At 42.8% G+C, this 26,963-nt stretch overlaps 1 protein-coding gene across 4 annotated transcripts in view; it reads left to right on the top strand.

Annotated features, from left to right (window-relative positions):
* Window positions 1-26,963, top strand: part of RCBTB2 (RCC1 and BTB domain containing protein 2) — a 125,498-nt gene that overhangs the window by 56,697 nt on the left and 41,838 nt on the right. For all 4 annotated transcript variants that reach the window (XM_069758302.1, XM_069758299.1, XM_069758300.1 and 1 more), the window contains exons 6-7: window positions 16,458-16,565; window positions 20,914-21,056. In XM_069758302.1, coding sequence (XP_069614403.1) covers window positions 16,458-16,565; window positions 20,914-21,056 — 251 coding nt within the window. The remainder of the gene's footprint in view (window positions 1-16,457; window positions 16,566-20,913; window positions 21,057-26,963) is intronic.

Below are 26,963 nucleotides of genomic sequence, written 5' to 3'. Positions count from 1 at the left end.
GCCATCAGTGGCCTGGTCAGTGTAGTTGTAGTTGAAAGAACGGGACGCAGACAGGCTTCGAAGGCCTAACATAACAAACTTGGGCTGGCTGTAGGCACTTTTAAATTTGTTCCAGGGGTACATGGGCAGCAGTGTATGGTCAGTGGAAGTCTAGTGGAAGGAGTGACCGCAGACAGGCTTCCAAGGCCTAACATAACAAACTTGGGCTGGCTGTAGGCACTTTTAAATTGGTTCCAGGGGTACACGGGCAGCAGTGGTCTGGTCAGTGGAAGTCTAGTGGAAGGAGTGACCGCAGACAGGCTTCCAAGGCCTAACATAACAAACTTGGGCTGGCTGTAGGCACTTTTAAATTGGTTCCAGGGGTACACGGGCAGCAGTGGTCTGGTCAGTGGAAGTCTAGTGGAAGGAGTGACGGCAGACAGTCTTCGAAGGCCTAACATAACAAAATTGGGCTGACTGTAGGCACTTTTAAATTGGTTCCAGGGTAACACGGCCAGCAGTGGCCTGGTCAGTGTAGTAGTTGTAGAAAGAAGGGACCGCAGACAGGCTTCGAAGGCCTAACATAACAAAAATGTCAAAACAATGGTATTGTCAGTGCCAGGCATTGAAGGATGTCAGCGCCTAGACTACACATTGGTGAAGCTGTGAGAGATAATTTTGCTAGTGGTAGAGCACTGTTTGAGCTGGGGGGGGGAACTGTCTTGTGGCCGGCGGTACAGGCACAGGGCCCCTCATATTACAACGGTGTGTCTGACGTTGGGTGCGCACCACCACCGCCAGAGACACTTTATTGTACTATGAGGGACCCAGTGGCAGTGCCGTCGACCAAAAGCGGCCACACCCACCTCTTCAGACAAACAGCACTCTCAAGGGTCCAAGCGCAAAGTGGCGATAGCACGGCCCCGTGTGGGGAGTTTGGCCATTTCGTGAGGTGGAAACATGTCGTATGCTGGACAATCAGGTGAAGAAAATTACGAGATTGGAAAAGTCATTCAGAATAGTCCACAGGCAAGACCTTTTCATAGGAAAGCTAGGTGTCAGCCGGGCAGGGTGGGGCAAAAGATTTTGAAATCCAGTTGTGGTTCATTTTAATGAAGGTTAGATCATCTACATTTTGGGTAGCCAGACGAGTCCTTTTTTCTGTTAGTATTGAACCTGCAGCACTGAATACTCTTTCTGATAGGACACTAGCTGCCGGGCAAGCAAGCTCCTGCAATGCATATTCTGCCAATTCTGGCCAGGTGTCTAATTTGGATGCCCAGTAATCAAATGGGAATGACGGTTGAGGGAGAACGTCGATAAGGGATGAAAAATAGTTTGTAACCATACTGGACAAATGTTGTCTCCTGTCACTTTGAATTGATGCTGCAGTACCTGTCCTGTCTGCGGTCATAGAAAAATCACTCCACAACCTGGTCAGAAAACCCCTCTGGCCAACGCCACTTCTGATTTCTGCCCCTCTAACACCTCTGGTCTGCTGGCCCCTGGAGCTCGTGTGAGAACGATCACGGGCGCTGTGTGCAGGGAATGCCAGAAGCAAACGGTCAACAAGAGTTGATTGTTTTGTTGCTAATATTAGTTCCAAGTTCTCATGTGGCATAATATTTTGCAATTTGCCTTTATAGTGAGGATCAAGGAGGCAGGCCAACCAGTAATCGTCATCGTTCATCATTTTTGTAATGCGTGTGTCCCTTTTGAGGATACGCAAGGCATAATCCGCCATGTGGGCCAAAGTTCCCGTTGTCAAATCTGCGGTTGTGCTTGGTTGAGGGGCAGTTGCAGGCAAATCTACGTCACTTGTGTCCCTCAAAAAACCAGAACCCGGCCTTGCCACGCCACCAATTTCCCGTGCCCCCGGGAAAGCTTCCTCATTAAAAATATACTCATCCCCATCATCCTCCTCATCCTCCACCTCCTCTTCGCCCGGTACCTCGTCATGTACACTGCCCTGACCAGACAATCGCTGACTGTCATCAAGGCTTTCCTCTTCCTCTGGTGCAGACGCCTGATCCTTTATGTGCGTCAAACTTTGCATCAGCAGACGCATTAGGGGGATGCTCATGCTTATTATGGCGTTGTCTGCACTAACCAGCCGTGTGCATTCCTCAAAACACTGAAGGACTTGACACATGTCTTGAATCTTCGACCACTGCACACCTGACAACTCCATGTCTGCCATCCTACTGCCTGCCCGTGTATGTGTATCCTCCCACAAAAACATAACAGCCCGCCTCTGTTCGCACAGTCTCTGAAGCATGTGCAGTGTTGAGTTCCACCTTGTTGCAACGTCTATGATTAGGCGATGCTGGGGAAGGTTCAAAGAACGCTGATAGGTCTGCATACGGCTGGAGTGTACAGGCGAACGGCGGATATGTGCGCAAAGTCCACGCACTTTGAGGAGCAGGTCGGATAACCCCGGATAACTTTTCAGGAAGCACTGCACCACCAGGTTTAAGGTGTGAGCCAGGCAAGGAATGTGTTTCAGTTGGGAAAGGGAGATGGCAGCCATGAAATTCCTTCCGTTATCACTCACTACCTTGCCTGCCTCAAGATCTACAGTGCCCAGCCACGACTGCGTTTCTTGCTGCAAGAACTCGGACAGAACTTCCGCGGTGTGTCTATTGTCGCCCAAACACTTCATAGCCAATACAGCCTGCTGACGTTTGCCAGTAGCTGCCCCATAATGGGAGACCTGGTGTGCAACAGTGGCAGGTGCGGATGGAGTGTTTGTGCGACTGCGGTCTGTGGACGAGCTCTTGCTTCTGCAGGAGGACGAGGAGGAGGAGGAGGAGGAGGGGGTGCGAACGGCTACAGACAACTGTTTACTAGACCGTGGGCTAGGCAGAACTGTCCCAAACTTGCTGTCCCCTGTGGACCCTGAATCCACCACATTTACCCAGTGTGCCGTGATGGACACGTAACGTCCCTGGCCATGCCTACTGGTCCATGCATCTGTTGTCAGGTGCACCTTTGTGCTCACAGATTGCCTGAGTGCATGGACGATGCGCTCTTTAACATGCTGGTGGAGGGCTGGGATGGCTTTTCTGGAAAAAAAGTGTCGACTGGGTAGCTCGTAGCGTGGTACAGCGTAGTCCATCAGGTCTTTGAAAGCTTCGCTTTCAACTAACCGGTAGGGCATCATCTCTAACGAGATTAGTCTAGCTATGTGGGCGTTCAAACCCTGTGTACGCGGATGCGAGGCTAAGTATTTCCTTTTTCTAACCATAGTCTCATGTAGGGTGAGCTGGACTGGAGAGCTGGAGATCGTGGAACTAGCGGGGGTGCCGGTGGACATGGCAGACTGAGAGACGGTGGGAGATGGTATTGTTGCCGCCGGTGCCCTAGATGCAGTGTTTCCTACTACGAAACTGGTGATTCCCTGACCCTGACTGCTTTGGCCTGGCAAAGATACCTGCACAGATACAGCAGGTGGTGCGCTAAATGGTGGTCCTACACTGCCGGAAGGGATGTTGCGTTGATGACTAGCTTCATTGGCCGAGGGTGCAACAACCTTAAGGGACGTTTGGTAGTTAGTCCAAGCTTTCAAATGCATGGTGGTTAAATGTCTATGCATGCAACTAGTATTGAGACTTTTCAGATTCTGACCTCTGCTTAAGGAAGTAGAACATTTTTGACAGATGACTTTGCGCTGATTAATTGGATGTTGTTTAAAAAAATGCCAGACTGCACTCTTTCTAGCATCGGATACCTTTTCAGGCATTGCAGACTGAGCTTTAACCGGATGGCCACGCTGTCCTCCACCAGGTTTTGGCTTTGCCACGCGTTTTGGGCAAGATACGGGCCCGGCAGATGGAACCTGTGGCGATGTTGATGCCTGCTGCGGCCCCTCCTCCTCCTCTGCTTCAGAACTGCTGCCGCCTGCACCCTGTTCCCCCAATGGCTGCCAATCGGGGTCAAGAACTGGGTCATCTAATAACTCTTCTTGTACCTCCTGCGCAACTTCGTCTGTGTCACCGTGTCGTTCGGTGGTATAGCGTTCGTGATGGGGCAACATAGTCTCATCAGGGTCTGATTCTTGATCAGCACCCTGCGAGGGCAATGTTGTGGTCTGAGTCAAAGGACCAGCATAGTAGTCTGGCTGTGGCTGTGCGTCAGTGCACTCCATGTCAGATTCAACTTGTAATGGGCATGGACTGTTAACTGCTTCACTTTCTAAGCCAGGGACGGTATGTGTAAAGAGCTCCATGGAGTAACCCGTTGTGTCGCCTGCTGCATTCTTCTCTGTTGTTGTTTTTGCTGAAGAGGACAAGGAAGTGACTTGTCCCTGACCGTGAACATCCACTAACGACGCGCTGCTTTTACTTTTACCAGTTTCACGAGAGGAGGCAAAAGAGCTAGAGGCTGAGTCAGCAAGATAAGCCAAAACTTGCTCTTGCTGCTCCGGCTTTAAAAGCGGTTTTCCTAATCCCAGAAAAGGGAGCGTTCGAGGCCTTGTGTAGCCGGACGACGAACCTGGCTCCACAGCTCCAGACTTAGGTGCAATATTTTTTTCCCCACGACCACCTGATGCTCCACCACTACCACTACCCTCATTACCAGCTGACAATGAACGCCCCCTCTTCCACTAGACTTCCTCATTGTTTTAAAAACGTAACCAAACTAACGTTATTTGTTGCAGTCACACAACTTACACGGTGAGCTATAACTTCAGTATGATTTAGCTACCCCTTTACAGGTTGGTGAGACCACAGCGAAAATCAGGCCCAATGTTACACACTCTTTTTTTGGTGGCTGCAAATTAGAGAGATGCCCCACACGCAGGACTGTCACTGAAGCACAAATATACAAAAAAACACTGTTTGGGAGAGAAGAACAGACAAATCGCGGCGCCCTAAGTGCGTAAACACAATATTATAGTCTTTAAAGGGTGCACAATTTTATGCACTCACCTGATAAAAGACTAAAATGGCTTTAGATCGTGTATCCTCCAAATTCCCTCTGAGATACTTTTCAATATACAGGGCTTGCAGCTTGCCTCGGGTGGATCCAAGTGAGAGAGCCAGAGTAAGGCTCACACAGGATGAGTCGTTCAAGAAAAGCACATCCAGCCCATGATGTTAATATTAACATTTGTGCTTCAGTTCAAGAAAAGCACATCCAGCCCATGAATGGCAGCGCTTCCCAGGACTCACATTCAAAGATGATATTTCATATTTTTTTATTTCATAACTTAAAATAGAAGAGATACAACGCGTTTCGGATACAGTATATATCCTTCTTCAGGTATCATAAAAACACAGTACAAAGGATTTGTATTATTTTTTTTTTATTTTTATTTTTTTCAGGAACACTTTAGAAACCCCCCAAAAAAAAAATAGATTTTTGCAGGGAGAATTTAGAAAACAAATGTAACAAACTATATGCTTTCTATGGGCCACTGAGTGAGAGATGACGCACACAGGAATCAGGAGTGGCACACAAGCCCAGAGGCCAATATTTTTCTAGCAATGATTGATGGAGTTATTTTCTCTGGTAGATGTTGGAACCCAAATCAAGGAAAAAAAATATAGGCTTTCTATGGACCACAATTGGAGAGAGAGAGAGAGAGAGAGAGAGAGAGATGGCACACCCAGGAGTCAAGACTGGCACACAAGCAGAAAGGCCAATATTAATCTCCCATTTTTTTTTGGGGTTTGTTTTTTTTTTTTTTTTTCAGGGAGACTTTAGAAAAAAAAATAATAAAAAAAATATGATTTTATCAGGAAGAATTTAGAAACCAAATAAAATAAAATGATTTTTTCAGGGAGAATTTATAAAACAAATAAAAACAAAAATAGGCGTTCTATGGCCCACTGACTGAGAGATGACGCACACAGGAGTCAGGAGTGGCACACAAGCCCAGAGGCCAATATTTTTCTACCAATGATTGATGTAGTTATTTTCTCTGGTAGATTTTGGAACCCAAATCAAGGAAAAAAAATATAGGCTTTCTATGGACCACAATTGGAGAGAGAGAGAGAAAGAGAGATGGCACACCCAGGAGTCAAGACTGGCACACAAGCAGAAAGGCCAATATTAATCTCCCACTGTTTTTTTTGTTTGTTTTTTTTTTTTTTTTTTTCAGGGAGACTTTAGAAAAAAAAAATAATAAAAAAAATATGATTTTATCAGGAAGAATTTAGAAACCAAATAAAATAAAATGATTTTTTCAGGGAGAATTTATAAAACAAATAAAAACAAAAATAGGCGTTCTATGGCCCACTGACTGAGAGATGACGCACACAGGAGTCAGGAGTGGCACACAAGCCCAGAGGCCAATATTTTTCTACCAATGATTGATGTAGTTATTTTCTCTGGTAGATTTTGGAACCCAAATCAAGGAAAAAAAATATAGGCTTTCTATGGACCACAATTGGAGAGAGAGAGAGAGAGAGATGGCACACCCAGGAGTCAAGACTGGCACACAAGCAGAAAGGCCAATATTAATCTCCCACTGTTTTTTTTGGTTGTTTTTTTTTTTTTTTTTTCAGGGAGACTTTAGAAAAAAAAATAATAAAAAAAATATGATTTTATCAGGAAGAATTTAGAAACCAAATAAAATAAAATGATTTTTTCAGGGAGAATTTATAAAACAAATAAAAACAAAAATAGGCGTTCTATGGCCCACTGACTGAGAGATGACGCACACAGGAGTCAGGAGTGGCACACAAGCCCAGAGGCCAATATTTTTCTACCAATGATTGATGTAGTTATTTTCTCTGGTAGATTTTGGAACCCAAATCAAGGAAAAAAAATATAGGCTTTCTATGGACCACAATTGGAGAGAGAGAGAGAGAGGGAGAGATGGCACACCCAGGAGTCAAGACTGGCACACAAGCAGAAAGGCCAATATTAATCTCCCACTGTTTTTTTTGGTTGTTTTTTTTTTTTTTTTTTCAGGGAGACTTTAGAAAAAAAAATAATAAAAAAAATATGATTTTATCAGGAAGAATTTAGAAACCAAATAAAATAAAATGATTTTTTCAGGGAGAATTTATAAAACAAATAAAAACAAAAATAGGCGTTCTATGGCCCACTGACTGAGAGATGACGCACACAGGAGTCAGGAGTGGCACACAAGCCCAGAGGCCAATATTTTTCTACCAATGATTGATGTAGTTATTTTCTCTGGTAGATTTTGGAACCCAAATCAAGGAAAAAAAATATAGGCTTTCTATGGACCACAATTGGAGAGAGAGAGAGAGAGAGAGAGAGAGAGAGATGGCACACCCAGGAGTCAAGACTGGCACACAAGCAGAAAGGCCAATATTAATCTCCCACTGTTTTTTTTGGTTGTTTTTTTTTTTTTTTTTTCAGGGAGACTTTAGAAAAAAAAATAATAAAAAAAATATGATTTTATCAGGAAGAATTTAGAAACCAAATAAAATAAAATGATTTTTTCAGGGAGAATTTATAAAACAAATAAAAACAAAAATAGGCGTTCTATGGCCCACTGACTGAGAGATGACGCACACAGGAGTCAGGAGTGGCACACAAGCCCAGAGGCCAATATTTTTCTACCAATGATTGATGTAGTTATTTTCTCTGGTAGATTTTGGAACCCAAATCAAGGAAAAAAAATATAGGCTTTCTATGGACCACAATTGGAGAGAGAGAGAGAGAGAGAGAGAGATGGCACACCCAGGAGTCAAGACTGGCACACAAGCAGAAAGGCCAATATTAATCTCCCACTGTTTTTTTTGGTTGTTTTTTTTTTTTTTTTTTCAGGGAGACTTTAGAAAAAAAAATAATAAAAAAAATATGATTTTATCAGGAAGAATTTAGAAACCAAATAAAATAAAATGATTTTTTCAGGGAGAATTTATAAAACAAATAAAACCAAAAATAGGCGTTCTATGGCCCACTGACTGAGAGATGACGCACCCAGGAGTCAAGACTGGCACACAAGCAGAAAGGCCAATATTAATCTCCCACTGTTTTTTTTTTTTTTTTTTTTTTTTTTCAGGGAGACTTTAGAAAAAAAAATAATAAAAAAAATATGATTTTATCAGGAAGAATTTAGAAACCAAATAAAATAAAATGATTTTTTCAGGGAGAATTTAGAAAACAAATAAAACCAAAAATAGGCGTTCTATGGCCCACTGACAGAGAGAGAGAGAGATGGCACGCTTAGTACTGGCACACAAGCCCAAAGGGCAATATTAATCTCCCTTTTTTTTTCAGGGAGAATTTCTAAAACCCCAAAAAAAAAAAAATAGGCTTTCTATGGCCCACTATTTGTGAGAGAGATGGGACGCTCAGGACTGGCACAGATGGCACGCTCAGGACTGGCACAGAAGCGCAGAGGCCAATGTTAATCTCCCTTTTTTTCTGGGAGAATTTATAAAACCAAAAAAATATTTAAATAGGCTTTCTATGGCCCACTATTTGTGAGAGAGATGGCACGCTCAGGACTGGCACAGATGGCACGCTCACAACTGGCACACAAGCCCAGAGGCCAATATTAATCTCCCTTTTTTCAGGGAAAATTTATAAAACCAAAAAAAAAATTAAATAGGCTTTCTATGGCCCACTATTTGTGAGAGAGATGGCACGCTCAGGACTGGCACAGATGGCACGCTCACAACTGGCACACAAGCCCAGAGGCCAATATTAATCTCCCTTTTTTCAGGGAAAATTTATAAAACCAAAAAAAAAATTAAATAGGCTTTCTATGGCCCACTATTTGTGAGAGAGATGGCACGCTCAGGACTGGCACAGATGGCACGCTCACAACTGGCACACAACCCCAGAGGCCAATATTAATCTCCCTTTTTTTCAGGGAGAATTTATAAAACCAAAAAAAAAAATTAAATAAGCTTTCTATGGCCCACTATTTGTGAGAGAGATGGCACGCTCAGGGCTGGCACAGATGGCACGCTCACAACTGGCACACAAGCCCAGAGGCCAATATTAATCTCCCTTTTTTCAGGGAAAATTTATAAAACCAAAAAAAAAATTAAATAGGCTTTCTATGGCCCACTATTTGTGAGAGAGATGGCACGCTCAGGACTGGCACAGATGGCACGCTCACAACTGGCACACAAGCCCAGAGGCCAATATTAATCTCCCTTTTTTTCAGGGAGAATTTATAAAACCAAAAAAAAAATTAAATAGGCTTTCTATGGCCCACTATTTGTGAGAGAGATGGCACGCTCAGGGCTGGCACAGATGGCACGCTCAGGACTGGCACACAAGCCCAGAGGCCAATATTAATCTCCCTTTTTTTCAGGGAGAATTTATAAAACCCAAAAAAAAATAAAATAGGCTTTCTATGGCCCACTATTTGTGAGAGAGATGGCACACTCAGGACTGGCACACAAGCCCAAAGGCCAATATTAATCTCCCACTGTATTTTTATCAGGGAGAATTTATACACCCCACAAAAAAAAATACAGAAAAATGAAAAGGCTTTCTATGGCCCACTATGTGAGAGAGATGGCACACACAGGGATGGCACTCTAGCAGAAATGCCAAATTGCCAATCTTAATCTCCCACCAAAAAAAAACAAAAAAAAAAAACAGGGAATGTCCTACAATTACTATCTCCCTGCCTGCAGTAATCTCAGCCAGGTATGGCAGGCAGCTACTATCTCCCTGCCTGCAGTAATCTCAGCCAGGTATGGCAGGCAGCAATAAGGAGTGGACTGATGCACAAATGAAATAAAAAGTGTGGACAAACAAAAAAGATAGCTGTGCAGAAAGGAAGGAACAAGAGGATTTGTGCTTTGAAAAAAGCAGTTGGTTTGCACAGCGGCGTACACACAGCAATGCAGCTATCAGGGAGCCTTCTAGGGCAGCCCAATGAGCTACAGCGCTGAGGGGGAAAAAAAAAAAAAAAAACTTCCACTGTCCCTGCACACCGAGGGTGGTGTTGGACAGTGCAAATCGCTGCAGCACAAGCGGTTTTGTGGTTAATGGACCCTGCCTAACGCTATCCCTGCTTCTGACAAAGCGGCAGCAACCTCTCCCTAAGCTCAGATCAGCAGCAGTAAGATGGCGGTCGGCGGGAACGCCTCTTTATAGCCCCTGTGACGTCGCAGACAGCAAGCCAATCACTGCAATGCCCTTCTCTAAGATGGTGGGGACCAGGACCTATGTCATCACGCTGCCCACACTCTGCGTTTACCTTCATTGGCTGAGAAATGGCGCTTTTCGCGTCATTGAAACGCGACTTTGGCGCGAAAGTCGCGTACCGCATGGCCGACCCCGCACAGGGGTCGGATCGGGTTTCATGAAACCCCGACTTAGCCAAAAGTCGGCGACTTTTGAAAATGTTCGACCCGTTTCGCTCAACCCTAGTAGCAAGGTATCCAGACGGATGCTGTAACATCCCAACATATCTTTCCAGCCCAGACTGGAGTGTCCTTTTGGTGTAGGTTTACTATAGAGTTTATATGTTTTTAAATTAAATATTCTAGGAAATGTAGTTACTTATGTCTTGGTGAAAAATGTGCAGTTATCTCCTAAATCTTCTAATCCTGTCACAATGGCTTTTACAATTTGTCATGGTAAATTACACTAACTACACCACTGATCTTGTAATGTGTGGACTTTATCATAATTCAGATTAGAAGAAAAATTATTTATATAATGGTATCTCTTTAACAGCAATTTATATCCCTAGAATGCATTATTATCGGTGTGTGGCCCCTGAGAATCCCCCTTATTTTGTCACTTAGGTCTTGTCCACTTGGAGGGGTAATGGTAAGATTATCACATAATTATGCCCAGCATGTCAGCCAATAGAGCCCCACACATACAGCGATCAGCCGTATCCTCCAACTTTCTCATACATTTTCCTTTATATTTAAGACCTGTTTTCCTGTAGAATGATCTGTCCTGTGGTTTCATTTATTGGCACTTCCGTGATCCTCCTTGAGTTTCTGTCCTGCTGTATAGTGTTTCCTACACCCGACAATCATTATTGATCTTCTTTACATGTAAGTGCCGAGAAGGGCCCATATTCACAACTACCTGCTGAACATGGCTGTGGCATGTGACATACAACACCCAACAGACTTCAGCTGCAAGTGTCAGTGTGAAGAAAGCTGTGAAATTACTGTAATAAGCAGATCTGTGTCACACTAGCAGGATTGCTCAGATGCATGGTGCATGATCTAATTTTATTATAAAGTAAAAATCCTGCAATCAGGGCATCTGCAAACTCTGCAACTAAAACAAATTTCAGTTTTACTTTTCTTTTTTTTTTTTTCCAAGCCTCATGAAAAATTTGTATTTTCATTTTTTTTAAACAAGATCATTGATATTAATTTCAATTTTTTTCATAATGGCAAACAAGATGTATACTCCTCCAACACTATATGCCACATATGGGGAAAAAACCAACGTATCTTTTTTGTGCCATATAACAGGAGTCCATTAAAACAATCCAGTTATTTCCTAGAAAGGAAAAGTTGTTTAATCAAAAAGAACATACCGTATATGTTATCCAATAGTAAAGCATTCTACTGTTGTTCATCGAGGGAACCAATATATCCTCAGTGGTTGACGCTGTGACATCCACATTTCACATGTCACTTTAATTTCATTAACACAATTTGCTCCATTTCCAGTCCTGTAAATTGATGAATAATACTACGCTAGTAATCTGTGTGCTCTCCATAAAATGTGCTGCACATAGGTGGAGCTGGTCCAAAAAAGGGAAAAAAGGTGCAATACTTTTCCCAAAGAACAGTACATGCATAGCACAATCTATCTTTTGTGTAGGATTTTTATTTTTTTTTAAATGTTTTTAATCCCTGCTCCTGTGTGTGCAGAATCACATAGTAACTGCATAGGCCGTCCTATTATCAGCTGAAACTACTGCACATTTCTCATCAACACTTGCTTCTCTACAGGGCTGCAGACCTCTCCCTTTCCTTTGTTCCTTACTGGACCCACCACCTGGAGTTATCAAGATAAACCGTGTATTATTACTCACTTTTGATTATGTGACCTCTCTGCTCCTGTACAGTACCCTGTCTCTTCTATGTTATCTTCTGCCATCTACATCAGCATAGCTGCCTCTGTGTTCACTGATATCTCCGCAGCAGGCAACAGCTTATCTCCTCTCTGACCCTCTATGTACAGCACCTACAGTACATTACTTTTAAGTCCTGTATATAAAGTCCTATCCTGAAGTACATCACTCATTACAGCTTGATTACAGTACATCCCTCCTTGCTTTCCAGCAGAAGCTGGGCCGGCCCCAGGATTTTGTGGGCCATGCGTTGGTTTCAGTGGACCTCTTTAACACATAACACAATTCATGATGAACAGATAAGAAATATAAGTATAGTACAATGCTAAAGATTTCACTCACTTCTTACTTTACATGAGGAATATCTATTGTAAATTCTACAATAGCTCAGAGACCAGCAAATCCTCACAGTGCATGCGCTGGGGGATTCAAGTCTGCAGTCAGTGTCATTTTAGACTGGACAGTATAGTCCTCCATCCAGTATTATGGGCACCACATAGGTCTCCATACAGAATTTTGGGCACTTCATAGTTCTCCGTACAGTATTATGGGCCCCATATATTTCTCCATACAGTATATTGGCCCTATATAATGTTCCATACTGAATAATGGGCCCCATATAATGCTCAGTGCAGACTATTGGGCCCCATATATTGCTCCATATAGTATATAATGCCCCCATATATTGCTCCATACAGTATATAGTACTCCATACATAAAAGAAATAATCAAATACTCACCCCTCCTCCTTCCCCAGCTCTGGTTTCCTCAACGTCTGGCACTCTCGCTGCTCGGCAGACGGCATGCTATAGTGATGTAATTGTGCCCTCTGCCCTGAGATGTCAGAGAGTCAGAAGATGCTGAAGATACCAGAGCTGCAGGGAATGGGAAGAGGTGAGTCTTTGGGGAGAGCCGATGCCAGCGCTGGCACCGGGCTCCCCTGACCCACGGGCTCCAGAGCATGCCGGTGCCCCTGACGGCGAGTGGGGCCTACTGTTTGTCCAGGGTTCCAACACTTGCCCGGCTCCTCCAGTGATGATGTCTTGTTTCACAGTTAGAAGCTGCGGAGACAGAAGCAGAGTGCCAACTACCATAGATTCCTGACCTCTTCAGAAGGCAGCGCTGCCACCTGATGATGTCCTGTTCCAAGAAGGGCAATAAACGCTGCCGGGAAGTGAGTGCAGCCCCAGCCTCCTGTGACGCCTTGTTTGAGACTCCTCTTTTGTGGACTTGCAGGATAGGGTGAAGAGTGCGGTATTTTTATTATAAAGCAAATTACAAAAGTACATACAGCTCTATTGCAAGCCGATGTGATTAACACTGGACTAGGAAGAGCGCACACAGCTGTCATCATAGCTCCGCTCTGCCTGTTAGGGGCAGTATCTGACTGCTTCTGAGTAGAGGCTGTCATTGATCTTCAATAGTAACTTATAAATCTTATTGCCCAGCATGTTTACTTATGGATTGTGGCCCTGCAGAGGCTGTCTGAGATCTCTTCTGCAGAATACTTCTTATTCTGTCTGCTATTGTGTTTTATATATGCAACTTATTGAGAAAAGCTCTCTAAGGGGTTGTCTCATAATCACACAGGACAGGTGATAAATGTGTGATTTTTCTGAGGTCCAAATACTGGGACTCCCACAATCCTGAGAACAGGGGTCCCAAAGTCTCTCAGACCATCCCTACATTGCTAGGTTTTCAAAAGCAGTCACCAGATTAAGACCTACATTTAGATAATAATCGGTACCACTATGGTGTTGTGAAAAACATTTGGCACTCGTTTCGGTGTATTCAACAGAAATATTTATTAATGGTGGCAAAATCCAGAAAAAAAATTATCCAGAAAAAACAATTAACAAATATGTCATAAAGTGCAAAGCAAAACCTAATCCTAAATATACAAATGCTAATAATACATGGCAAAAAAAGGAATTTACCTGTCAGCATCATTGTAGTATTAGATGTTTTGTCAATCACTCAGATAAGGACAGAACAGATGGAAAGGATGGGAAAAGGAAGACGGGGAGAAAACCGGGATCTAAAAGATCAAATTAATACTGTATCAAAACTGACACCATTGGTATACATCACACAAACTAGGTATGCATAGTAAGGAAAAACATACTGACAAGTGCTCTCAACTAGTGTAAAAGGTGTAACCAAAGAACATACTGTCTGGATAATAAGGAACTATGAGCTGCAGTGCCAGGAGGGCAGCGGTGTCCACTGCTCAGGCTGGAAGCACTGTCACAGCTTGTGGTATGTTAAAAATACACGGGAACTGAAAGACGTACAGCTAGTTAGCCAATGGATTGCAAGGGGCGTGATCCAAACCAGCATGGATGTTTCTTTTAGAGAAAGAGGCATGAGCATGACAGACCAATTAAAATTGAAGGGGCATGGTCAGTGATGACCCTCCAGATGAAAGGCGGTGTGGTTACAGTCTGGAGACAGCGTTGATAATGATCTTGCATGTAGGAGAGGATGGGCCAGTTGATTCACATAGAAAAATGAGTGCTCTGTTACGGGAACAAAGTGCATGAGGATCAGACTGATGAAGGTCTTGTAGTGACCGAAACATCTCTATATAATTTTTTTATGGATTTTACCACTATTAATATGCAAATTGCCTCTTCTGAGAAAAAGAGGACTTAAACTCTATAGCGCCACCTGTTGGAAGTAGCGATCGTACAAGTCACAACCCTTTAACGAGTCATGCAATATGACTTGGGATAAAAGCCAAATCAGTATCTCAATTCGCAGACACGGTGTTTCGGGCTTTTGGCCCTCGTCAGTGCGAAGCATGAGAACTGATTTGGCTAGGTGAGAGGCTCTGGACTGGGGTTAGGTTTCTCCTTATGGAGAGTGACATACCAGCTCTGTCTTTTCAAGGTAAGAAGGCTTATTTGCTGTGCAATGCTCCTCTGGCAAATTTAATATGCAAATTGCCTCTTCTGAGAAAAAGAGGACTTAAATAAGACCACTATTAATAAATATTTCTGTTGAATACAGAAAAAAGGAGTGCCAAGTGTTTTCACGATATTGGTGACTGATTTGGTGTTCCACTTGTGCCCCACGTCTCTTCCAGAAGTGCCTTGGCTTTTTTTTTCTCTTTGGTACCACTATGGTACCTAAATCTGGCACTTGGTTCTTTTGTGTAAGCCTCCCTTTTGAGCCTCAGGAGAGGTCAATATCTGATTACTTTTCATGAAAATGGTGTTCTTAGTAGCAGTCACTTCGGCAAAGTGAGTGGGACAGATTCAGGCTTTATCAGTGAAAGACTCTCTGTGTATTCTGGATGATCGGATAGTACTCAGGCTTGACCCGTCTTTTCTTCCAAAAGTGGTATCCAATACAAATCTAAACCAAGAGATCATTCTACATTCCTTTTTGTCAACACCCAAGGAATGAGAGAAAGAGATCATTCCATGCACTGGCTGTAAGGAGGTTGGTGATAGGTTATGTGGAAACTACAGGACCCTGGAGACAGGACTCAAACCTATTTTGTTCAGTACTCCGGCAGAAACAAGGGCAGGAAAGCCTCAAAAATGACTTTAGCCAGGTGGATCACTTCGACTATATCCCTGGTATATGACTCGAAAGAAAAGACCCCCCCCATTTGACTTTAAGACACATTCCACGTGGGCAACTTCGTCTCCTAACCCGAGAGGGCAGCAGCCTCTCTGGACCAGATCTGTAGGGCCGCGACCTGGTCTAGCTTAGGCACCTTCTGTAGACCCTACAAACTGGACATATTATTGGGTCCTTCAGGCCGTGGTCCTATCCTAGAATTCATTTATTTGGTAGTTCTCCTGTCATGCTGTCATAAGGTGATGTCCTGGGGAAAATAGGAATTGCTCCTACCGGCAATTGTATTTCCAGGTGTCCATCATGACCGCACCCTTACATTCCCTCCTTTGAATTCCTTGTGCGTATGTCAAGTTAACATTTGTGTGAGAGAATTCCATAAAAGTTGCATCCATCCTGGTGTGGTGATTGATAAAACACCTGAGGGTAAAGTGGAGGCAGGGGGCTTTTAGCCTCTTGTGTTTCCTGTCCCTAGAGGATGAGAAGAATTACTTCCTGTCATGCTGGATGGATGCCTGGAAATGCAATTACTGTTAGGATTAATTCCTTTTTTTTCTTTAATCACAAATCCTATAATCTCGACTGTTCATTTTCTGTTATGTATGGCATAAATATGTTAATGCTTCCTTCTCCTACAGGATGTATAGAAGATTCATGGCTCTCTAATGTAAAAAAATTGAAAGTTAGGGAAATTTACAGAGTATAATAAACTGTAAATTCCCTAGAGAGAATAATATGTCTGCACTTGCACTGTCCATTCTTTCTTAGCATCTGGCATTTATAGCAGACTGATAAAATAATGCAGCGATAGCGCAAGCTGCTTCATTCCAGGCTCTGCCAGTAATGAAAGATAACACTGTGTTTATCTATGTTCTTGTTTGATAAGGTTTATGCGTGGGGCTACAATGGAAATGGACAGCTAGGGTTGGGAAGCAGTGGAAACCAGCCAACGCCATGCAGAATAGCTACTCTTCAAGGTGTTCGCGTGGAACAGGTGTGTTTACTCAATGATTTACTGCAAATTGTTGGTGTCTCTACAACATAATCCGTAATATAACCCATGTTATTAGTCATTGTGAAACTGGCTACAGGGGTTGGTATTTGGAAGAGAAGGCAGAGCCATGCACCCATATATTTTAGATAACTGTTGGTTGAACAACGATTCGGGCTATCATTTACCTGTGTCTTCCATGCACCGAAGAGGTTTTGTATCATCTCTGCTGATTATAATCTTTAAGGTGCCTCTCCATACACATTAGACTATAGGCCGAGCACATCATTTGGTGATGATTTTTTTTTTTTCAGACAGAAAAAGCCTGATCCAAAATCTGTGTGAACATATCCCCAAACCTTTTAATATGCTGCAGATTTAAAAAAAAAAAAACTAAACACAATCCATGTGTATTGTGACATCTCATACACCAGGATCTCTATAAACCCAATAGGGGTATAGAACTCTATCTGATGGACCCCAATACACATTAGGGCTCAATCAGATGTCCGTTTTTCACACGAGTTCAATCTGTGATTTTCACAGAGAGTGTGCACTAGTTTGAGCTCTTGCTTTAGATGTGTTAATAATTTTTATTTCTTAAATCTGCAGCATTATAAAGGTTTGGGGGTATGATCACACAGATTTTAGATCAGGAGAAAATCGTTATGTACAAAAACTGCATTTAAAACCCTGGTGCAAACAGTTCAAAAATTGACATGTTGCTTTCTTTTTTTTTTTTTCTCCATTCTGAAAATAAAATGTGGTAAAGAGCAACACCATGAGCTTTTTGAAACAGAATTTGAAGCCTTTTTTAATAAGAAATATGGAGCAAGATCTTGTCCAAAATCCCACATTCAAAGACTTCATGTATAAACCATAAAATTCATATACAGTGGCTTGCAAAAGAATGGCATTTTTCGTGTTTTGGTGCCTCACAACCTGGATTTATTAATAGGACAAAATAACTGAAAACTAAAACTATTCCCCCCCCCCCCCCCTAAATTCAGTACTTTCGTAGAGCCTCCTTTTGCGGCAATTACAGCTGCAAGTCGCATTGGATAAGTCTGCACTTCCACATCTTGTTACTGTGATTTTTGCTTAGATCTCAAGGCAACACTTCCCCATCTCATTCAAGTTGGATGGTTTCCTCTGGTGAACAGCAATATAATTTTAACTAGAGCGAGTACAAAGGAGGGCAACAAAATTAATAAAGTGGATGGGAGAACTACAATACCCAGAGAGATTAGCAAAATTAGGATTATTTAGTCTAGAAAAAGACGACTGAGGGGCGATCTAATAACCATGTATAAGTATATAAGGGGACAATACAAATATCTCTCCCAGGATCTGTTTATACCAAGGAACGTGAAGGTAACAAGGGGGCATTCTCTGCGTCTGGAGGAGAGAAGGTTTTTCCACCAACATAGAAGAGGATTCTTTACTGTTAGGGCAGCGAGAATCTGGATTTCCTTGCCTGAGGAGGTGATGATGGCGAACTCGGACAAGGGGATCAAGAGAGGCCTGGTTGTCCTCCTGGAGCGCAACAATATTGTATCTTACAGTTATTAGGTTGTTTAGAAGGACGTAGATCTGGTAATTTATACTGATGGAATATAGGCTGGACTTGATGGACAAATGCCTTTTTTCGGCCACACTAACTATGTTCCTAATCTTCAAGTCTGACCAAATTCTCACTTGGATTAAAGTCTGGGCTTTGAATAGGCCACTCCAAAACATTTACACGTTTCCTCTTAACCTCATTCTGTCAGCGGCATTTAACCGGCGCTTCCGGCCGGGCAGCCGGAAATGAGCGCATCGCTGACCCCCGTCACATGATCGGGGGCCAGCAATGCTTCTGTGTAGTAACCATAGAGGTCCTTGAGACCTCTATGGTTACTAATGCCGGCCTGCTGTGAGCGCCACCCTGTGGACGGCGCTCATAGCACACCTGTATTTCTGCTGTATTTCTGATGATCGCTGCTATGTAGCAGGGCCAATCGCGTTGTGCCAGCTTCTAGCCTACTATGGAGGCTATTGAAGCATGGCAAAAGTAAAAAAAAACGTGAAAAAAAAAAGTATAAGTTTAAATCACCCCCCTTTCGCCCCATTCAAAATAAATCAATAAAAAAATAAAACCTACACATATTTGGTATCGCTGCGTTCAGAATAGCCCGATCTATCAATAAAAAAAAAGGATTAACCTGATCGCTAAACGGCGTAGTGAGAAAAAAATTTGAAACGCCAGAATTACGGTTTTTTGCAATAACGGGCGATCAAAAGAACGTATCTGCACCAAAATGCTATCATTAAAAACGCCAGCTCAGCACGCAAAAAATAAGCTCTCAACCGACCCCAGATAATGAAAAATGGAGACGCTACGGGTATTGGAAAATGGCGCAATTTTTTTTTTTTTTTTTAGCAAAATTTGGCATTTTTTTTTCACCACTTAGATAAAAGAGAACCTAGCCATGTTTGGCGTCTATGAACTCGTACTGTGGTATAGAAAGTGTTCAGCACAGCCTAGGAGGGGAGGTGCACAGTCATAGGTTCCCAGACCTTAATATGTAGAATATAGACAACTAGCACACCCCAATGTATTGTGATGCAAAAAAGGGCAGTTTATTTACATACAGTAATCACAAACGTTTTGGTCTGTACTGAACCTTCATCAGTGTGCTAGATATAGTAGTATGCTTGATGGATCCCCAATGGTAGTTACTTAATTTGCATCCATATAAAGAACTAAACTTGGAAATATTTTGCATCACAATACATTGGAGTTTGCTAGTTGTCTATATTCTATGAACTCGTACTGACCTGTAGAATCATAATAGCTGGTCAGTTTTAGCATTTGGTGAAACTAGTAAAAAGCCAATAAAAAAAACAAGTGTGGAATTGCACTTTTTTTTTTTGCAATTTCACCGCACTTGGAATTTTGTTCCCGTTTTCTAGTACACGACATGCTAAAACCAATGATGTCGTTCAAAAGTACAACTTGTCTCGCAAAAAATAAGCCCTCACATGGCCATATTGACGGAAAAATAAAAAAGTTATGGCTCTGGGAAGAAGGGGAGCAAAAAACGAACACGGAAAAACGGAAAATCCCAAGGTCATGAAGGGGTTAAACCACTTTAGTGTTGCTTTAGCAGTATGTTTTGGGTCATTATCTTGTTGGAAGGTGAACCTCCGTCCCAGTCACAAATCACTAATAGACAAATAGGTTTTGTTCAAGAATATCCCTGTATTTCACATCATCCATCTACTCTTCGACTCCAACCATTTTCCCTGTCCCTGCTGCCGAAAAGTATTCCCACAGCATGATGCTGCCACCACCATGTTTCACTGTGGGGATGGTGTTCTTTGGGTGATGATCTGCATTGGTTTGATGCCAGACTAAACGTTTATCTTTGCGGCCAGAAAGCTCAGTTTTGAGCTCATCTGACCACAGCACCTTCCTCCATATGTCTTTTTGGCAAACGCAAAATGGGTCTACAATTTTTGTGTGTAAGTAAAGGCTTTTTCTGCCCACTCATCCATAAAGGACACCTCTATGAAGTGTATTGCTTATTGTGGCCGTATAGAGAGATACTCCAGTCTCCGCTTTGGAACACTTCAGCTCCTTCAGGGTTACCTTTGGTCTCTGTGCTGCCTCTCTGATTAATGCCCTCCTTCCTTGGGTTGAGAGTTTTAGTGGGGGGGCCCTCTCTTGGCAGGTTTGTTATGGTACCATATTCTTTCCATTTGATGATAATAGATTTGATGGTGGCCTGAGGATCATCAGAGATTGGAATATATTTTTATAACCCAACCCTGACTTCTCAACAACTTTGACCCTGACTTGTTTGGAGATCTCCTTGGTCTTCATGGTGTTTGGTTAGTGGTGCCTTTTGCCTAATGGTGTTGCAGCCTCTGTGGCATTTTCAGAAAAAATGTGTATATAATGACAGGCCATGTGACACTGAGATTGCACACAGGTGGACTTCCTTTCACTAATCACATGACTTATGAAGGTAATTGTTTGAATCAAAAAAATTGTAGAGGCTTCATAGGAAAAGGGGTGAATACATATACAAATGCTAACTTTTAAACTTTTAGGTACTTGATCCCATTAATTTAATGTATACCTATATTTTTCTCACTTCCTTTCACCAACTTAGACTAGTTAATATTGTAAAAAAATAATAGGTAAAAAGCCAAGCGGGGTGAATACTTTTGCAAGGCACTGTATGTATTTTGTCACTTTCACTGTGTAGTTACTGAAGTTGGATGTGAGAATAGTATGCAGTGTGTGGACGTCGCCTCAAAGTTCTCGTTATAATTTTCTATCGATATCTGTTGTCTCTTGCAGGTGGTGTGTGGCTATGCACATACTCTGGCAGTGACAGATGAAGGTGTAATGTACGCTTGGGGAGCCAACTCTTATGGCCAGTTGGGAACTGGAAATAAAAGTAATCAGTCCTACCCTGTTCAAGTATGTGTGGAAAAAGAAAGGTAGGTGTATGTAAGCGTAAGCAGTATTTGGGGCAGATCTAGAAAAGTATATGATTTATTGCAATAAATGGCTCTAAGGCTGGTTTCACATTTGCAGTTGTGTCCGCAGTGTATCGTCCGCAAACGCATGCAAAAACGCATGGTAACGCAGCGTTTTTTATCCACATCAGCTCATGCATGACGGCAAAAAAAGCGCAGCGTTTGTATGCGTTTTGACATGCGTTTGTGCTTTTTATGCGCATGCGTTTGATATTTCCAGGAGGGCGTGTCTAAATCAGTTCCTGGACATGTGCAGTCCAAAGTACTCAAGGGCATCGAACGCATTCGTACGCATGCATTCCCATAGACCTTAATCCTTTTTTTTTTACGCGCTCATCCGCCTGCGCATATTTGACTGAAATTTGCCACCTCAAAAATTCCAACATGGTGTGCTTTCCGCGCCTTGACGCACACCGCAAAAAAAGCATGCTGTTGTGAATTCAGCTTTTGGGCTCCCTCCGGTCGTTGTAGAGGGTAATGCAGTTGTGCCTGGACTGCAGGAGTGGACAGGTGTATAGCTTTGCTGGATCCTTTAGTCAGTGCCAGTTGTCCATTGTTCTTGAAGGATTCACTTCCCTGCTGGTCTCTCCAGCTTGCTGTGTTTTTCTACAAAGATAAGTCCTGGCTTTGTTTTTGCTGTCCACCTGCAGTGGACCTTATAATTCTGTGCATTTTCATGTTTTTGTCTTGTCCAGCTTGGTCTGTGAAGGATTTTTTGCAGCCTAGCTATTTCTCTGGCGATGCAGATATACCCCCCCATGTCTTTAGTCAGATGTGGTGATCCGTATTTTCTGCGGTGGATATTTTCTAGTGTTTTTATACTGACCGCATAGTACTCTGTTCTATTCTTTCTTTTTAGCTAGTATGGCCTCCTATGCTAAAATCTGATTTCATTTCTGCGTATGTTTTTTCCCTCTCCTCTCACAGTCAATACTTGTGGGGGCTATCTATCCTTTGGGGATTTTCTCTGAGGCAAGATAGGTTTCCTGTTTCTGTCTTTAGGGGTAGTTACATCTTCGGCTGTGTCGAGGGGTCTAGGGAGTGCTAGGTACCCCCCACGGCTACTTTTAGTTGCACTGCTAGGTTCAGGGTTTGCGGTCAGTACAGGGACCACCTTCTCCAGACTACGTCTCATGCTGCTCCAAGGCCACCAGATCATAACGACATGCGTAAGCAAACGCGGGCGGTCACTAATTTTGATCAAGAAGGGGCTGTCTTAATAGTGAATTGTATGGGTTCTGATTTTTTTTTTCACACCAAAAAATGAATAGGCAAATTGGATCCAAGAAGAAACTAGTTTTATAACTTTGTTTCCTTTAATTTAATGATGCTTTCCAGGAGATAGTAGGTCATCTTTTAACACATTTGCCACTCTGATCTAAATAAACCTGGATTATTCTCAACCTTTTTATTTTTTACTAGCTACCATGTGGACCCCATACTCTTCTTGTATTTGTCTGCAGATGTGAAGTAGACCTCCGCTGTGAGAGTGCTGCCCATAGCTCCACAAAAGCTCTAATGCTAGACTTTGTATATTGCCGGGGTCACAAATGCGAGTGCCATGCGAGAAACTAGCACGAGTCTCTCGCCTCAATACCCGACACAGCCGCCGGCACTCGGGACCGGAGTGTGCATGTATTTCTATGCAGCAGCACACTCCGGTCCTGAGTGCCGGTGGCAGTGCCGGGTATTGAGGCGAGAGACTCGTACGAGTTTCTCACATTCCACTCGCAAGTGTGACCCCAGCCTAAAGCTAATGTTCTTCTGGTACCTTCTACTAGTCATATTGCTCATCCTGCCTCCAGCTACCTTATACCTTGCTTTTGGTGCCTCACACTTGGTGAAGTTGCCCAAAGGTCAAAATGTGACTTTGTATCTACAGCGACATCTGTGCTACTAAAAGGGTTAATACTGTGTGTGTGTCAGGGAGTGATTGCTCGGGGTACTGTACCCTGGGGAAAGAAGGGATCCCGGGGCCACATGGGCTGATGGATGCCCAACGCTATTCTAGGATGATTTAAATAATTTTCAGTTCTCTCTCATACTTTAAATAAAATATCTTTATTGGATTTCCGGCATATAAAAGCAATGAACCATTGCTATTATATTCTGGAAGTGCAATAAAAAACTTTTATTCAAGGTATGACCGGATGCAGGCTATTTAAGGGTTTGTGCTGTAATTGCTGAAGGCTGCTCCATTAAATCCATGCACCAGGACTGAAGGAGCTGTGATGACCAGGTACATTTGGTAGAAGGTGATCTGGCTCTTTACCAAAGTCTTTACAAGTAATATGTCATCAGAAAACCTGTTGTTTGTCAGATTTTTATGCAAAACGTGCTTTTGAAGACATTTTGGTAATGCTTTTCAATTTTCCATAGTTTAAAAAACAAAAACAAACAGAAATTGTGCAATTGTTCAGCCTGTCCACCAGCCCTTATACTAGACATGCATTTCCTGTTCTCATTATAGAACTCAGGATTACAATTAGATACCGCAAAATCCACCATCTACAGTAGACAATGTCACAGCACACCTCCTCCTCTTTTCACAGTCCCCTAAATATCGGTGCAAGCCTAGAAAGCTCCGCTGTAGATGTTAAAGGAAACTGTTGTGAATTCTGTGGCTGAGTTCACTTCTGTGGTCACAAGTGGTATTGCAGTCTCTGGGCTTCCTCCCTCAGGTGTTTTGGTGAGCTCGTTGGCTGCCTTGCTATTTAGCTCCACCTGAGTCTGTCTTCCTTGCTCCTTGTCAATGTTCCAGTGTTGGATCTGAGCTACTGCATCTTTCCTTGGGCCTGCTGCTCTGCTAGATAAGTGCTTCTAGTTTGTTTTCTGTTTTTTCTGTCCAGCTTGCTATTAACTTTTGCTGGAAGCTCTGAGAAGCAAAGGGGTGCACCGCCGTGCTGTTAGTTCGGCACGGTGGGTCTTTTTGCCCCTTTGCGTGGTTTTCGTTTTAGGGTTTTTTGTAGACTGCATAGTTCTCTTTGCTATCCTCGCTCTGTCTAGAATATCGGGCCTCACTTTGCTGAATCTATTTCATTCCTACGTTTGTCTTTTCATCTTGCTAACAGTCATTATATGTGGGGGGCTGCCTATTCCTTTGGGGTATTTCTCTGAGGTAAGTCAGGCTTGTATTTCTATCTTCAGGCTAGTCAGCTCCTCAGGCAGTGCCGAGTTGCATAGGTAGTGATAGGCGCAATCCACTGCTGCTTATAGTTGTGTGAGGATAGATCAGGTACTGCAGTCTACAGAGATTCCACGTCTCAGAGCTCGTCCTATTGTTTTTGGTTATTGCCAGATCTCTGTATGTGCGCTGATTACTGCACGCTGTGTTGCCTGATTGCCAACCATAACAGGGAACCTGTCATCTTGCATATAGGGTTAATCTGCAGGTAAATAGCTTTATAAGTGTCTGGCAGCCATACTGAAACTGTTCTTTATTCCTCCTGGTAGCCACCGGTTTCCAGTCATAGAGGAGGTGTCCAGATTGGATTCAGTTACTGCCCATACACTGAGAAAGCAGCTGTAAGCATGCCCAGTGACATGCATGACACTGGCTCTTTGTAACCCGACTTTACCTGCATATTAACCCTATATCTGCAGGAAAAATCACATAACAGCACCCAAAAACAATAGTGAAATTGCGGGGATTTTTTTTTTTTCATAGTTACACATATTTTACACATTCCTGTTTCAAAACTACAACTATGTGGATAGACAAAGTTGTTGTAGTTTTTGGAAGAGGAGAACAAATATTAAATGTGTCCTTCAGGGATATCTATATGTAGTCATATGGCAAATTAAAAATATACATTTTTACACATGAAAACCTAATTTAAACAATAGATAATCCATTGGCACATTCCCTTTAAAGCGAAACTTTCAGCAGGTTCTTGCTATTTTAATCTGTGAGTAGAATAACATTGGGCAAGACAGGCTGATTAATAGAATGTGTGACTTACTGTGTGTTGTAGTTTTAATACAACTAGTGTTTTATCAGCAGAAGATTTTCACTACAGGACTAGGACTCACGTGCAGGGCAGTCCAGGCAACCTGTGTAACCCGCCCCCACCACTGATTGGCAGCTTCCTGTGTACTCTGTACATTGTCAGCCATCTGCCAATTGAGTGTGGGCGGGGTTATACAGAGCTTCCCATTCTGACCACTGCTACAACAGAGAAAACAAGGATTCTATCAGAACTGCAGCAAGCAGCCCCATAAGTGACACATTCCTGGAATTAAGCGTCCTTACTAGTGATGAGAGAGTGTACTCGTTGCTCGGGTTTTCCCCAGGACGCTCGGGTGGTCTCCGAGTATTTGACTGCTCGGAGGTTTAGTTTTCACCGCAGCAGCTGAATGATTTACAGCTATTAGCCAGGCTGGGTACATGTGGGGATTCCCTAGCAACCAGGCAACCCCCACATGTACTTAGGCTGGCTAGTAGCTGTAAATCAATCAGCTGCTGCAATGAAAACAAAATCTACGAGCACTAAAAAAAATACTCGGAGGACACCCGAGCGTGCTGGGGAAAACCCGAGCAACAGGTACACTCGCCCATCACTAGTCCTTACTACACTATATTTTGCTGTTCTCAGATTACATAGCAAAAGCCTGCTGACAGATTCCCTTTAAGACTCCTCTAGTATGTTTTATTAAGTAATTTCTCAGCGCTTTTTCATTTGACAAGAGGTTTCAGATGTATATCCTTCCATCTGATAAATGGCTTCATAGTAGGGACCCCTCGCCCTGGCTGGTAGATTGTGAATATATGTGCTCTGTAGCTTTAGATTTCTATCATCTGTAAAGCTTCCTGACTTTACAGCACAGGTGACAGAAATGGCGATCTTGTGCTTGCTCTAGTCTACAGAATAGCTGCCAGAGCTCGGCCATCGCACACAGTGCATCATCAAAGCTGCATACCGTTTATAATCACCGCAGCTCCGAGGAAGTAGAGCGTTTTCATGAGACACATCCCTTAGGAAACTAAGAGCATATAGTGGTATTGTGTTTTTTCTTTTGAACATGAGATGTCGATGTATTAGTCGAGTCCTGATGGCTTCTACGTGCCGTCATCTGCATGGAGATTTTGCATTTTGCTGTTGCTCTTTGTGGATAATGTGTTTTTGACACTAACAAGTTCATTCCCTATAATAATAGTGTTGTGTGTGTAAAGATTGCAGGAGTAAAATAATCATGCAGAATTTTTCTTCCCTGTCCATAAAATACCATTTTAACCCCACTATAACCCCTACTTAGTACAGTTGTTTTTTCATTCGAATTGATTCTTAACCATTCAGATTCAACAATTATTTTTGTAATCTAAAAAGTGACCTCTACATGCAGAAGAAAAGTGATGGCTTGCCTCCCTATACTGTATGTACAGTTGCGGTTAGTATTTTTAGCACCTCTGAGTATGAATTTGCCAAGGGCGATGGAAGTATCCTGCGCTGCCAGATAAATGACAAGCCACAATAGGATATGGAATGTTGGTTTAATGTCAACACGTTTCAGAGCCACTCCGACTCCTTCAAAAGCTCATTGTGGGAATGTAGCCAAAATCCGGGTTACCCAAACTCCAATCCTCACCAGATTTGCTCTTGGCAATTTCACATACAATATCTTCAAGCTGGAGCATCTGCAATCTGTGCATTTTAATGCGCTTTTGGATTTTTTTTATTCATGTAAAATATGCGTTGCATATACAGTACTATGCAGGATTTTTTCACCATCTGCCTAAAACTTTTGCACAGTAAGTCTACATTCCCTTGATGAGCTTCTGGTGCATGATTGATACTGCGTATTTCTGTTGCATCAAAAACGCAGCTTCTCACCGTTCCTGCAAAGTGGATTTCCAGAAATGTCCTGCCC

This window comes from Ranitomeya imitator, chromosome 3 (genome assembly GCF_032444005.1).
Source record: "Ranitomeya imitator isolate aRanImi1 chromosome 3, aRanImi1.pri, whole genome shotgun sequence".
In the NCBI taxonomy this organism is placed as follows: Eukaryota; Metazoa; Chordata; class Amphibia; order Anura; family Dendrobatidae; genus Ranitomeya; species Ranitomeya imitator.
The sequence above is the reverse complement of the archived record's forward strand: the minus strand, read 5'-3'. Positions and strand labels throughout refer to the sequence as shown.